Here is a 14,208-nt window from a genome sequence, read left to right on the forward strand (position 1 = left end):
CTTCAGGAAGCTCCTCCCCTCCTCTTCCTTCGGTTGCAGGCCCGCGGTAGGTGGAAGCAGTGGGTTGGTCCCACACTGACCGCTAGTTCTGATAGGGCAACCACGGTGTCAGTCGCGCTCCCGCCCCGCGGCCGATAGGCCGGCGGAACTGTCGTTCGGCGGCTGGCCGGGCTCCGCCCCCCAGTCGGGTGTTTGTGGTGGGGCTGCGGAGACGGGCCCGATCCCGCCGGAAGAGCCGAGACAATGGGGACCCGGGACGACGAGTACGACTACTTGTTCAAAGGTGCCCGGGGCTGAGGCGGGGAGGGCTGAGTGAGAGGGCGGGCCCTTCGGAGAGTGGGACCCCGGCACTACCGGGGGCCTCAGTCCCGGCGTCGCTCTCGGCCCTGCTGGAAAGGGACCTCGGCGGGCCCCGGCGAGGGCGGCGGAACCGAAGCCGAGGCCTGGACCGGAGCCGAGGCCGAAGGGGAGCTGACACGGGGTGCCGGGCTCGGAGGGGGCGACTGCATAGAGCCCTCGGGGTTACCGAACAAGAGGTTGCGGGGGCCTCGGCTGGAAGGTGGGGGAGGGGTGGACTGCGCTTGGTGGGGAGGGGGCTGGTGCCTTCTGAAAAGGAGACGGGGGGCGGGGCGCGGTAGGTACTGACACCTGGCTGGGAACCGTGGAGATGGTCCTGGAACTCGAGAAGGAGCCTGGGAAGAAAGGGGGGCGGGGACCGGGGAGCCGAAAAGAGTGTGGGTAGGGGTCGGATAGCTTGGTGGGGCCCTGGGAGGGGGGCTTCTAGGACGCGAGAAGAAGGAAGGAGGAAAGAAGACCAGGGGTAGGGAAAAGCTGTGCGAGATGTTCAGGAAGGCGACTCTTGGCCAGGAAGACACTCCGGAGACAAGACGGGCTGAGTCCGGGCACATCTTGTTGACTTGACTCTTAGCTCCTGCCTTCTCCAGCCCGGCTTCCTAGGCCAGTTAAGACCCTGCTATGTGAAAGACCCTGTGCTAAGCGCCGGGGAGACCAAGGAGGAAAACCAAACAAATGGGTTGGGGTCATTGAAGACTCTTGAGGATCCAGAAAGGAGAAAGGGAGTAGGGAGGAGATATTGGGGAGCAGGACCAGATGTGGAGGGGAGGAAATAGAGAGGATATACTCGAAGGAAAATGGGGGGAGGGGGAGAAAAAATTAGAGAATGGAGAGAGGCAGGGAGCTGCAGGGGCAAGGGAGAGAGGTGGGGAAAGGACAGCAGAGACTTGAATGGAGTGTGGGTAGAAAAGAGGATTGGAGATTGAGGCCAGACAGGTTGAATGGAGGAGGAACACATTTAAGAGGAGCGATTGTGTCAGATACGGGAAAGGCAGAGAGGACTAAGGTTCACAGGATGGAAAGAGAGCTTTAGGGCTGAAGATAAAGGAAATGTGGAGTGATTTATGTAAGTCCTATGTAATGGGACTTATCCGGTGTTGGTATACAGGACTTTGTTCCTGGAGCGGGATGTCTGGGCAACCTTGTGCTCTAGATAAAAGACAAACTTCTCTGAGCCAAAAGAATCAAGGGGATTAGAGTGAGGGTCCCCAGATTAACTGAGATCCTTTCCTCGCTACCTTTACTTCTCAGATATACTCAGAATCCCTTGACCTGGAGATGGAAGTGCTGATTCTGACTGATCTGAAGGGGAGGAACCCCAATAAGCTTCCTTTCCTGAAGCCAGAGGGCTAAGCTTTAGACCTCCTAAAATGAGGTTCTTACTATTGAGTGGCCAACAGGGTAGCCTGGAAGTGCCCAAGGGTGCCAGCAAAGAAGTACTACTTAGACATGGAAATTTTCTACTTTTCTTATCCCTGGGTCCAGTACCTTGGACTGTTTGTTTTTCAAAATACTGATTCCTGGTTCTTCTTTCATCTGAGACTCTGCAAGTTAAATCCAGGATGTGATTTCTTTTTGTTGTGCATAGGATCCCTGCTGTACCTGAACTACAGATCCTCCCGGCCTCTGCTCCTTTGCTTGAGTCATACCTCCTCTGCTCTCCACCCTATCATCTCTCTAGTTTTCCAACATTCTCTTTATTACTTAAACTCCTAGAGACCCCAAATGGAAAGGGCTCATTTTTCACAGCTGACTTGAGAAGCACTGCTCCGGAAATCCTTCTGTACTGAAATGTCAGTTACTTATATATCTATTTTTTAAAAAGCCATTTATTTATAAGAATCTTTTAAAGTAATCTGTACATGCCAGAGTTCAAATGAAACATTTTAGAAAAGAAATTAGTCTGATTTCCCCCAAATTTTCTCAGTAACAATGATTTAGAAATAAAAAGAATTTGATCACACACTTCTAGATTTCTGTACTATAATAACTGAAATACTCGGTGTGTGTTGGCATGCACTTAGTACAGGGTGTCCAAAAGTATTAGGCTTTAACAGTTTAAAACTGCACTAAGACTTTTGAAACGCCCTGTATGTGGGCTACTACAAGCCCTGCCCTGCTCAGCACTGATTTCAGGTACCTGGTTTTTATTTGAATCCATGCTCAAAGATTGCTCTTTCCCGAGTTACATAGGATCTATACATCCACTGTCTTCAGCCTTCTTTCTTTATGTCCCTTAGCTTTCATGGATCCCAGTTATTCAAGCCTTCTGCCCCCCCCCCCAAAGGGGTATATTCGTTATGTCAGGAACGGCTGTCAGTGATGAAAAGCAATGTAATATGCCTTTTAGTTAACAAAGCAATCTAACAAGCATTTTTTAAGCACTTAGTATGTTCCAGGCACTATGCTAGACTGTAAAGGATACAAAGAAAAGCAAAAGCAGTCCCTGCCCTTGAGGGGTATTCAAATGGGAGAGACAGTATGTCTGTAACCGAGGCATGTTCAAGCTGTCTGCTTAGTAGATGGTAGGTGATATGAGAGGGGAGGACAGTGGCAGCTGAGAGGACCAGGAAAGGCCTGCAGAAGGTGGCAGGGTTTGAGCTGCATATTGGAGGAGGCCCTGAAAACTAAGAGCTAGAAGTGAGAGGATGGAGCAGTACAGGCATGGCTCATAGCAGTAGAAAGGGAGAGGGAGCCATGTTCGATTAAGTGCAAATGGGCTAGTGTGGCTGGATTGTAGGATGCTTGAAGGAGAGGAAAGCGTAAGAAGATAGGGCTTAGAGTAAGGGACCAGGTTGTGAACAGATAATAAATGCCAAGCAGAGGACTTTATAACCTTAGTAGCTGAGTGGAGGATATATTAGAGTGGGATGAGCTTGAGGCAAAGGGACCAGGTAGAAGGCTATTGGAATAGTCCAGGTAAGAGATGATAAAAACTTTGAAATAGGGTTGTGACTGTAAGTAAAGAAGGGGGCTGGTAGGGAAGACATTGTAAAGGTAGTAATGAGAAGCTTTGGCAGTGGAGTGGATATGTGGGGATGACCATGAGGGTTAGAGCTGGGTGGCCAGGGAGGATTGTGGGGCGTTGGGTCTGGGCTCTTCAGGACCCCAAGCAAAACGGAGACAGCTCTGAAGTTCAGATCTCAGTTAGAGGAGCAGTGACAGTTTGGATGTAATTAAGCAGTTCTTCCCTTTGTGCTTTTTGAAAAGTAGGCCTATTGGCACTTTTCTTAGAGTACGCTATGGAAAGAGTGCTGAAATAAAAGGCTAGGGTTCAAAAATAAGAAGGTTAATGTGAAAGCTTTTGGGTGTGATATTTAGCAAATCATTGAACCTTTGAGCCCAGATTTCCCCAACTGTAAAATGGGCATAATAACATTTATACTATTTGGCATGGTTATTACAAAAGATCAAAGGAAATTATAAAGCCTCTTCAGTGCTATACAAATATGACCTTTTTATATTTTTAACTAGACCAGAAAACTACAATATGGCAGAAATCACCTCTAGCACACCTGAAACTGAAAAACTTTTTTAAAAAAATTCTTGAGAGGTTAGGGCAAGTATGGCAGGATGTACCAGAAGTCCAGACCATCTCTTTTGCTCACATTGTACTTGGAGTCTCCTCTTGATCAGGTGGTACTTGGTTATAGTTTTTCTGAATTATCTTTGTTTTTCTTCTGTTTTGTAGTCTCCCTATTCTTTTAATAGCTTGATTGCAGTTAAAAGTCAAATCTGATTTTTTAGATTAAAATTAAGGGAAATTCAAATGAGTGGAAAGTCTCTGGCAGTTGCTTTGCTTGACTATGCATATTTGTTATAAGGGTTTTAGTTCTCTTAACTTTCTGATTGGGGGAGGTGGGAAGGAAAAGAAGGTTAGGTTAAGGTCTCCTCCCACCCCCACCCACTCCTATCTCCCAAATGAGAGGAGAGCAGAAGGAATCACAGGACAGCTTTTAAAGTTATACAAAGTTGTTATGTACTTAAAAAAGAAAAGCAACCTTTATGTAACAGTGGTTTGCAGGTCCATATACAACCCTCTCCTGTTCCACAGTGGATATGGAAATGCTTATTTCATTTGGGGTTTGTTAAATTCTGAATAAAAAAAAATATGTTTTTAAAAAATCTGTGTAACTTGGGGACCTCTGCTTCACCCGTTTCAACGAGTACCCAGCTTTATATCTCCCCCTTCCCACTACTATGCAAGGAACTTTTTGGGACAGGAAAATATAACGTTGCCGGCAACTTTAGGGCTGAGACCATGTCTTGTGTTGCTTTGTATCCACCCTACCAACCCACCCCCATTTGTATATCTCTGATAGAGTTCTTTGTGTGTCTTGGTAGATTATTAAAAATTAATTTGTTGCCAGATTGAAGATAATCATTAGTAAATGCAGATATGCTGTGTGACATTGACAGTGCACTAGAATTTCAATTCAAAAGACATTTATGAGGTGCCTGTGTGTTCTAGGTGTGGTGCAGGGTGCTGGAACTATATGACCCAAAAAAAAAGAAAAAAAAATCTCTGCCTTCAAGGAACTTCTAATTTATTAGAGTGCGAAGAGTTGGGGGGGGGGGTAGGCAATACAACATGTATGTAGATCAGTAAATACAAAGTTTTGTGCAGACTTTAATACAAATTTCAAAAAAGAGAGAGTACTAAGAAGAAAAAGCTTTAAAAATCTGGGAGAATCAGGAAGAGTTCTGTGCAGGTACTACTAGGCACCTGACCTATGTCTTGAAGGAAGCTAGGGATTCCCAAGAGCGTGATTACTGTGGACAAGGATAGTCTAGACAGGTTTAGCAGGGCTGAGGCTGTGGAGATAATACATTTGAGTCTTTTGCCAAGATTTTTAAATTGCAGCTCCACCTTCTCCATTGAAAATATGAATGTGATTTTACCTCTTAAAAGAGAAGCTGTCTGAAGTATTCTCATGTTTAGATTAAAGCTTTAAAATGTTAGAATTGTGAGCACCCTAAGGAGTTTTACAGGGGGGGAAACTGAAGCCCATAGAGTAGTGATCTTTAGAGTAGAGATCTTTAGGTGGGGACTGATTTTTAGATATTCATATTTTTATGCAGGCTTTTGAGTAAGGCTTGAAGATGCTAATCTTTTGCCAAAAGTATGGGTAACTAGCTAGATGTACTAGAGATCTTAACACAAGGAAATAGATTTGACCTCCTATGTATCACTTATTTGGTGGGAGGAGACATGATGGAATATAGCCCTACAAGGATATACCTTATTCTAAAGACAGAAGATAGGTAAAAAAGGTGTGTGTAGTAGTAGTATTATATAAGATATATTTTATAAACTATATTCACATGAGCAAATCCGGGAATTAGAGGGGGAATTTTTATCTGGATATTGATTATAGTGCTCTTACTTAAAAGGGAAGCAACTAATAGTTTATCAGCTAGTCTTGATGTTAATTTCATCCTTCAAAAAGGCAAAAGAACTAATAAGGGTTTATTCTGGGTCTGATTCTCACTAAGGGCAAAGAGCCTGGTTACTGTTGTAAAAATGATGGAAAATTTTTTTTGGAGGGGGAAAAGAAAGTGACTGCTCCATCTCAGAATACATGGAGAGAAGGAGAAAGGTGGATAGAGCTCCAGCCTTGGTGTCAGGAGTACCTGAGTTCAAATCTGGCCTCAGACACTTGACACTTACTAGCTGTGTGATCCTGGGCAAGTCACTTAACCCCCAATCGCCTCACTTTAAAAAAAAAGAGAGAGAGAGGAGGTGAAAACTAGGGTTAGTCTGATCTGCACTCTAGATTTTGGGAGTTTTAAAATATCTTTTGGGGCAGTTTCTTTTCCCTTGGTCAGTCTGATGTGGCTGTACAGGACCCTTACTTAGCCTGGTTTTCTCTGCTGAGACCCAAGAGAAAGGAAAAAAAAATTCCTAGCCTCATTGCTCTTTCAAGCAGTTTAGTGAATATTGCTTGTTCTGTGGCCCCAGATGCCGACAGGAGTGCTGCTAATACCCAATCCAGATGTGGCACATCTTGGATCACCTTTGGTAGAGGTTTCTTCCCTGTGCCCCTGTTATAACAAGGAAGCAGAAAAAAAATCAGCAAAACCAATCAATACAATGAAAAAAACAAAAGACATTATATGCAGCCTTCCATACCTGTAGACACGTTCCTTCTGCAAAGGAGTGGAGAGAGGCACTGTAGAATTTAGGTGAGCATATTTCTTTTTTTTTTTTTTTTGGCTAGGCAGTGGGGTTAAGTGACTTGCCCAGGGTCACACAGCTAGTAAGTGTTATGTGTCTGAGATCAGATTTGAACTCAGGTCCTCCTGAATCCAGGGCCAGTGCTGTGTCCACTGCGCCACCTAGCTGCCCCTTAGGTGAGCATATTTCAAAGAATCCAGAGGGGTAGTCATTGCCAGGAGTGATGGGAAGCTCTCAGGAAGAAACACCCAAAGAGAAACCAGCTCTGAGGAGGGGGATGGGGATTGGACGGGGATGTGCTGTTTAACATGATTCTGATATGTTTGAAGGTAGAACTCAGGCTGCTAGCACACCTAGAGTTTTTAAAAAGACACGATGGAAGCAAGGGTAGGTAACAACAGGATGGCTACCAGGCAAGGCATGATACTGTAAGAAAATTGTCGCGAACTGAAGTTGGGGGAGAAAAAAGCTAAGGAAGACAAGATGTCACCAAAAGGGCCTTCCCAAGTCTGAGGTTTGGGAATTGTGTGGCCATGTGAAGCCCCCAGTCCCTGAGGTAGGGGATTGTAGTGGGGTAGGTCTGGCTTAGCCTCCTTGGAGCTATCCCTCTAACCTGGAGCTTGGCTGATGGCACTTTTTCCAGACTTTGGGGGTGGGGGGATACATCCATGTCGAAGATTGCAATCGCTCCGTACTTTAGAAGATAGTTTTTGTGAGTTACTGTGGTGGAAAATTTTCTTCACCTGTTGGCCAGCCCTCTAGTGCCGACGTGCACACAGGTGAAAGAAGTCCTCAGATAACAGAAACCTAGTCTATCTCAGGGCTCATCTGTTGGGAAGCCTACTCAGCTCCTGCTTTGCTGGCATAACCTTTGAGAGAACCCATGGTCACCTTCTGAAGCAGCAGAGGAGGAAAGGCCTTCAGTGGAGGACACTTATTCACAAAGCATATGTGTTCCTGCCCTGGAAAGTAGAATTTTCTAGCATTAAAAATAAGTACACTTTTTAAAAGTCTTAGAAAGTGTCCTTATCTTCTTCCTTTCTCTCAAGCCTCCAGCATGTCCAAGTCAATTTATTGATGATAGTAATAACTAACACTTACACAGCACATACTATGTGTCAGACACTGGGCTAAGTGCTTTACAATTTTTTTGTCATTTTCATAAGTTTAATTCAACAAATGTGTGAGAAGTGCCTAGTAAGTGCAGGGTTGGGGTCTAGCTGCCAAAGATGCCTATTCCTGGTCCTGTCTGTTATAGAACTTAAGAGGATGGGTTGAACTTCAGATTGAGTTAACAAGCATTTATTAAGTGTTTACTCTGTGCCAGATACTGTGCTATGTACTTATGATACAGAGAAAGGTAAAAAACATCACTGTCTTTCCCTTTAGGGAAGTCACATCTGAACAAATGGAGGAGACAACATGCAAACAACTATATACATACAAAATATATACAGGACAAATTAGAGATAATCATAGAGGGGAGTTGGGGGGAGGATGGGAAAAGCTCCTTGAAGAAGGTAGGATTTGAGCTGAGTCTTGAGTGAAGCGACTTTATTAACTAGAGGAAGTGTTTTCATGTTACCAGCTTCTTCTGGCTTGTCTTAATCTTTTCTCCAGCAGATAGTACCTTTTTCCCTAACCCCTAAGTCCTTGAATATCTGTTCCTTCATTGCCCCTGGAACGTTCAGCAGCCAGGTCAGGGCAGTTTCTTTTCCCTTGGGCAGTGTGATGTGGCTGTATAGGGCTCTTACTTAGCCAGGTTTTCTCTGCTGATACCCAGAAGAAAGAACCATTCCTGGTCTCATTGCTCTTTCAGCAGTTTGGTGAATGTTACTTGCTCTGTGGCCCCAGATGTCAGACAGGAGTGCTGTTAATACCCAATCCAGATGTGGTGCATCTTGGATCAACTTTGGTAGAGATCATTGAGAATATTGGGCATCTGGGAAAGCACATTTCTTTCTGAATTACTAGGAGTTAATTTTTCTGACTAGTGTTGCCTGCATGACCCCAAGACGTAGTAGCCGTTTCCAGTAGAGATTGGCTTCCTGGCCAGTGGGGCCTTAGTCCTATTTGAAAAGAGGCTGTGGTGCCCAGAGCCTTAATGGGGCATTATTTTCCCAACACAGGGGATTGTTTGTCTTACAACTGACGAGTGTATGTTTAGAGAAGGCTAGGCTTCAGTCTTAGCATTGGACATGGCTTGTGTACCAGGCCTTCCTAGTAGCTGCCCGGTTGCAGATTAGCACTATTTACTCAAAGCCTGGCTCCAGAATTGATGGGGCCCCAAGGCAGTCTTTGTCAGTATGGTCAAGGAAAGTGCCAGAGTTCAGACAAAGTAGCAGGAGAACATGCTTTAGAGGTGGGAGGAGAAGCGTGTTCACAAGGACATGTAACACAGGGTGGTGCAGGAGAAGGGAGAAGACAGGAAGGGGCCTTTGGTGCCAGGCCTGGTAACTTTCCAGCTTTGTTTGATCTTTCACTGACCTCTCTTTGAATGGAATAAACTTAGGTGTCAGCAAAGCTTTTGGCAGTTGACATGACGGCCTTGTGGTCTCAGTGGAGAGTCACACATTTCTGTCGCTGGCCTTGCCTTGTTCAACATTTCAACGAGTTCTTCAGATGAACATCAGGAAGGCCTTCTTTTCACAGCTGCAGTGATAGGAAGCCGGGAAGGATAAGCTAAGGTGACCAGGGAAGCCCAGAATGGGAAAGTTGTTTGCCTGAGTCCACACAGTAACTCAGTATCAGACAGGTCTCTTGACAGACATGCAGGTCTGGCAAGCGTAGATGGAAAGTGTTGTCTGGGTAGCTGGTGGGTTTTATTTTTTACTTCTTAACCCAAACAGGAAGGCAGAGAGCTTCAGGTGAGGTCATGTTGCTATGCCTACGAAGCTACACTTCAGTCAAAGGCATTGTTGTCAGTAATTGACAACCTATGCCATACAGACTAGTCACCTGACTTATGATCCTCCCCACCTTCCTTACACATTTGGGAGCACAGTAGAACAATCACAGAGTTTTTGTGCTGGAAGTGTTTTCAGAAGTCATCATGTCCACTCATGCCAGAATCTCCTCTGCATCAATCCCAGCAGATCAGGTGGTCATGTAGACTGTGCTTGAAAACCTCTAGTGAGGGAAGATTCACTACCCTCCAAGCCAGCCTATTTCTATTTTGGAAAGCTTTAGTTGTTAGGAAATTGTTCCTTCCCATTTTTTCCTACTTTTACTTTCTGAAATGTAGCAAAACAAGTCTTGTTAAAAAAATGTTTTATTAATGCTTTTTTAAAAAATCACTGTGATTTTTTTCCCTCCCTTATGACACGTGAGTGCAATCAAACCAAGCCAGTCACCTCACTGCTAGGGTCTGGCAGTGTAGGCTTCATTGTGTACCTATTGCCTGCCACCTTTTTGCCCATAGACAGGAAGTGGGCTTTACACTTTATGATCAAACAATGGTCAGAATTCTGAAATCTTGTTATTGTCCTTTATTGCATTGATTGTGTAAATGCTTTCTGCTTCACCTTCCTCTGCAGCAGCAGAACAAGTAGTCGCTCTAACTTTTGTGAGAGCCCTTCATCTTCACGCTTCCTTTCAGTCTTCTCTTTTCCATACTAAACATCTGTGGGGAGATGATGGATATGAAGCACTTTGCAAACTTGAAAGCCTACAAAAAATGTTAATCTTGTTCTGATGGTTTCAAGTCCCCCTTGCCTCATCCCTAAGAGGTACTCAAGTAGGTATAGTACTTAGTTTTTTGGTTGTGGTTTTAGGGAGTAGCAAATCTGGATTGGCAATGTGGATTAGTCAGGAGTACGGCTCCATTGTATTGGCTGGATTAAAAAGAGTTGGTAGGCAATCTTGGGTTTATCTTGCAGTATCCCTAGGTATCTAGAGTTTGGGAGCATTTGGTGGACAGTGGTGTTGACTCAACTTCCTTTTTGTTGTCCTTGTCTAGTGGCCCAGGAGGGATGGAGGGGAGGTGGGAGTGGCCTTAAGTTTTTAAGACAAAAGTCAGGATTTGCTGTACCTTTCAAGCCATAACTTGAGCATGGATTGCTGTCTAATCCTTTATTCTCCCTGAAAAAGGGACCACGGGTGTTTCAGTGCCCTATAGTAATAAATAGTCAATGTAAATACATTACAATCAATACAGATCAGTGCAAGTCACTCAACTTGCTCTCCTCATAACTGTAGGGGGAAGCTGCCTGGTGCTCACCAGCCCAGGATGTCTTGATCCTCTCTTTCCCCTATTAACAATACCAGGAAACATGGATTATCTCATTTGGCTCTCCCAAGAGCTTGAAGAGATAGATTATTCTCTCTTTTCCCGGAGAAGATACTGAGGCTGAGGGAGGCCAAGAAACTTACTGAAGGCTATGAACCAGGGAACTGAAATAAGACTGGACTAGACTGTCTCATGTCTATCAATTCAGTAAGGTCTTGCTAGAGGGAATCATGAAAGAATGTCTATAAAATCTTTATGAACCATAGAGCTCCACATATAAACCACCTGTTCTTATAACTAATTCTGTCTTGGATGATTTGGAATACGTTGTGGTCTGCCTTTTTTTTTTTTTACCAGTTCTTTGATGATCAGCAACAGTATAAATGTAGGACATCTGCTAAACTCTCATGTTTCTGAAATAATCTGTCTTCAGTTCTTTCCTCCTTGAGATGACCATATAGTACTATCTCCCAGACCCAAATTTCAAAACTGTCCTTGCTTTTTCTGTTGCTTCTGTATATGAGTAGGGTAACTCTACATAATTCTGCCTATGTTTCCTCTACCATTTCCTCTAGCTTTCCATCTGGCTGAATTAGTGGCCTCCTGATTTTTTTTTTCTTTAGAATAGAATGGGTTAGGCTGGAAAAATAGAAATTAGGACCAAAACAGGAAGGAGTGAATGACTTCTAGCCATAATGTTAAATAGAAAGGGAAATCTGTGTCTCAGTAATGTGAAGAGAACCCCTAGCATTTTTTTGAAGATAGGAAATGTCAGGGAGGCCCACTGTGTGCTGAAGAGAGCCAGAGAACGTGGTATTAGGGGATGTCAGACTGAAAGGCCTTCAGCTATTACCTACATCAACCTCCTCTTTTCATAGGTGAGGAAACCAGGGTACACAAGAGGTAAGGGACTTGGCCTAGATCAGTGACAAGGCTGGGGTTAGAAGCTACTGGCACCCCACCCTCCCACCTCTACCCCAGAGTACTCTCCTGAGCTTCACATTGACACATTCTGAGAAGGTTGCTACACTTTATGTTTTCTCTTTGAGGCCTGTGCTATTCACAGCCTTGAGTTGCTGGATTTTTCCCCCCTTATCTTACTTCATACTTTTATGAGAAAGTAACATGTCGCAAGAAAATAGTTACTAAGAGGGATTTGATCAGAAAAGCAAGGGTCAGGATACATTCCGGGGTCAATGCAAATGCAGCCTAGTAACCAAAACCTTTAGGCCTGTCCAGACTGGTGATTCTTGTACCACAGAATCTCAAGTCATCAAAGGCATCTGATGACAATGACATTTACTCAGTGGTTGACAAAACATTTTATATACATTCATTTGACCCTCACCAGAAGGTAGGTAGGGCAAGTATTATTATTTCCATTTTAGAAGTGAAGAAACTAAGGCTCAGAAACATGAAGTGATTTCTCTAACATCACACAGCTAACAAAGAGCAGAGCCAACACTCAGACTCCATTGTTTTCTAACTAAAAATCCCATGGGCTTTCCTCGACATCTTAACTCTAGCTCAGTTCAGTATCCTGGCCTGACTATCACAAGAAGGGAGATTCAGACAATTTAGAAAGACTGTTAAAAAATTTTAAATTTAAAAGGATTTTTTGGTGAACTCTCAGCTGAGTATTCACTAGAAAATTGATCAACCAGTCCCCAAGTATTTGAGCTAATTAATTTTAGCTTTTTCCAGAGTAGGCAGAAAACAATGGAGCTTCCCAAGAGAATTCCATGTGAACATGTGTATCTTTTAGAAAACTATATTGCAGTAGCCTTAGGTAGTCCGTAGACTTATTATATAAGTTATTCTGTTAATCTCATCACATAATAACCAGGGTCAGCAAGCTCAAAGCTGTTCCAGTGATTGGGGGTACTTACAGTTTCTGTTGTTGGATTTGGCCATGAAGATTACCTACTATGGAAGAATGTAGAATTTGTGAAGGGCAGACTCCCAGTATGGCAAAATGAATCTTTTGCAGATGAGTTCCATTTTTCCACTCTACAGACCTCTAAGCCAGCATCTGAACAACAGTCTGCTGCAACTTGGGTTGCTCCAGGTCAGGAGTTTCCCAGAGGTTTTAGTTGGCACTTTTGTTGAACCTTTCATTAGGGCTTTGTGAAATTAGGGTTCAGGTGTATGTATACCTGGCCCATAGTGGGTGCTGATGTTTGTTAACTTCTGTGATAATATCAGTACTGTCACCAAGTTTATAGGGGTGTTGTAAGCATCAGACTTGATAATGTACCTGAGACACTTAATCCATTATTATTGCTGTAACAGACATTTGAAAGTGATGATTGCATGAAAGTACAGACAAAGAAAGTAGAGTGAGAAATTCTAGGAGGGAAAGAGCCTTTCTGGCCAAGGTGTGAAGAGGACAGAGGATGGGGTAATGCTTTGTGGAAGAGATAACAGCTCAGCTGAATCTTGAAGGATACACATTTCAATATGATGTTGGCTGGTACAGTGGAAGGGCCTTGGCAGAGAGTCCAATTTGGCTCTAATGTAGATTATGTGAAGGCAAATAGTGTGAGATGAAGCTGGGAATGTTGACTGGAACCAGGTTGCAGAGGGTTTTGAAGGCCAGGCAAAGAAGTTTGAACTTCATGCAATAGGCAGGGGGAGCAGTGAAGTACCATTTTGCTGAGACCTTGTATTAGGAAAATTACCCTGGCAGGGTGGACTGGAGGCAGAGACCCATGGGGATTTATTGCAATGGCCTGGGAATGAGGTAATGAGGGACTAGAGTAGGGTGACTGCAGTGGGAATGGGAAGATGACACTTTGGGAAGAACCATTGAAGATAGAATTGAAAAGACTTTGTGACTGGTGGAACGTGGGGACCGCCACCAGCAAAGGTGACTCAAATGTTTTAACCATGCATGACTGAGATATTAGTGGTTTCAAGCAATATAATTAAGACCGAGTTTGAGTCTCAGCTCTCTTTTTAGTTGTGTGGTCTTGGGCAAGGAATTTCAACAAGAATAATAATAGCTATAACAGATAGCGTTTATGTGGCACTTTAAGGTTTGCAAAACACCCTGTAAATATCTCATTTGATTCTCACAACAGCCATGGAAGGTAGGGATTATTATTATTCCCACTTTACAGGTGAAGAAATTAAGGCTGAGAAGGGTTAAGTGACACAGCTACTAAGTGTTTGGGTCTAGATTTGAACTAAGGTCTTCCTGATTCCAGGTCCAGTGCTCTATTATATCATCTGTAAAATGGGGATCATAATACATGTAACACTCCTCAGACTTTCTATACCATGTCTTAGAAACCTCTTCACCCTGGAAGTTCACTTCACCCTTGGGTTTCTCACACTAGAAATACCCTCTGCCCTGTGGCCTTTCCCTCTGATTGACTGATTCCTCTCAGAGCCTCCATTTTAAGGAGGATGACATCAGGCCAGCCATGTCTTCATTCCTTTCCAG

General features: G+C 43.9%; 1 protein-coding gene across 2 annotated transcripts in view; it reads left to right on the plus strand.

Annotated features, from left to right (window-relative positions):
• The first annotated feature begins 159 nt into the window (after positions 1–159).
• RAB11B (RAB11B, member RAS oncogene family) overlaps positions 160–14,208 on the plus strand; it is a 35,584-nt gene continuing 21,535 nt past the window's right edge. The window contains exon 1 of one of the 2 annotated variants that reach the window (XM_020978186.2): positions 160–283. In XM_020978186.2, the coding sequence (XP_020833845.1) occupies positions 244–283 (40 nt within the window). In that variant the 5' untranslated portion in view covers positions 160–243. Of the gene's footprint in view, positions 284–10,210; positions 10,269–14,208 lie in introns of those variants that run through there. The other variant, XM_020978185.1, reaches the window with a different exon arrangement.

Source organism: Phascolarctos cinereus, unplaced genomic scaffold (assembly GCF_003287225.1).
Source record: "Phascolarctos cinereus isolate Bilbo 61053 unplaced genomic scaffold, phaCin_HiC Scaffold_4;HRSCAF=312, whole genome shotgun sequence".
Taxonomy (NCBI): domain Eukaryota; kingdom Metazoa; phylum Chordata; class Mammalia; order Diprotodontia; family Phascolarctidae; genus Phascolarctos; species Phascolarctos cinereus.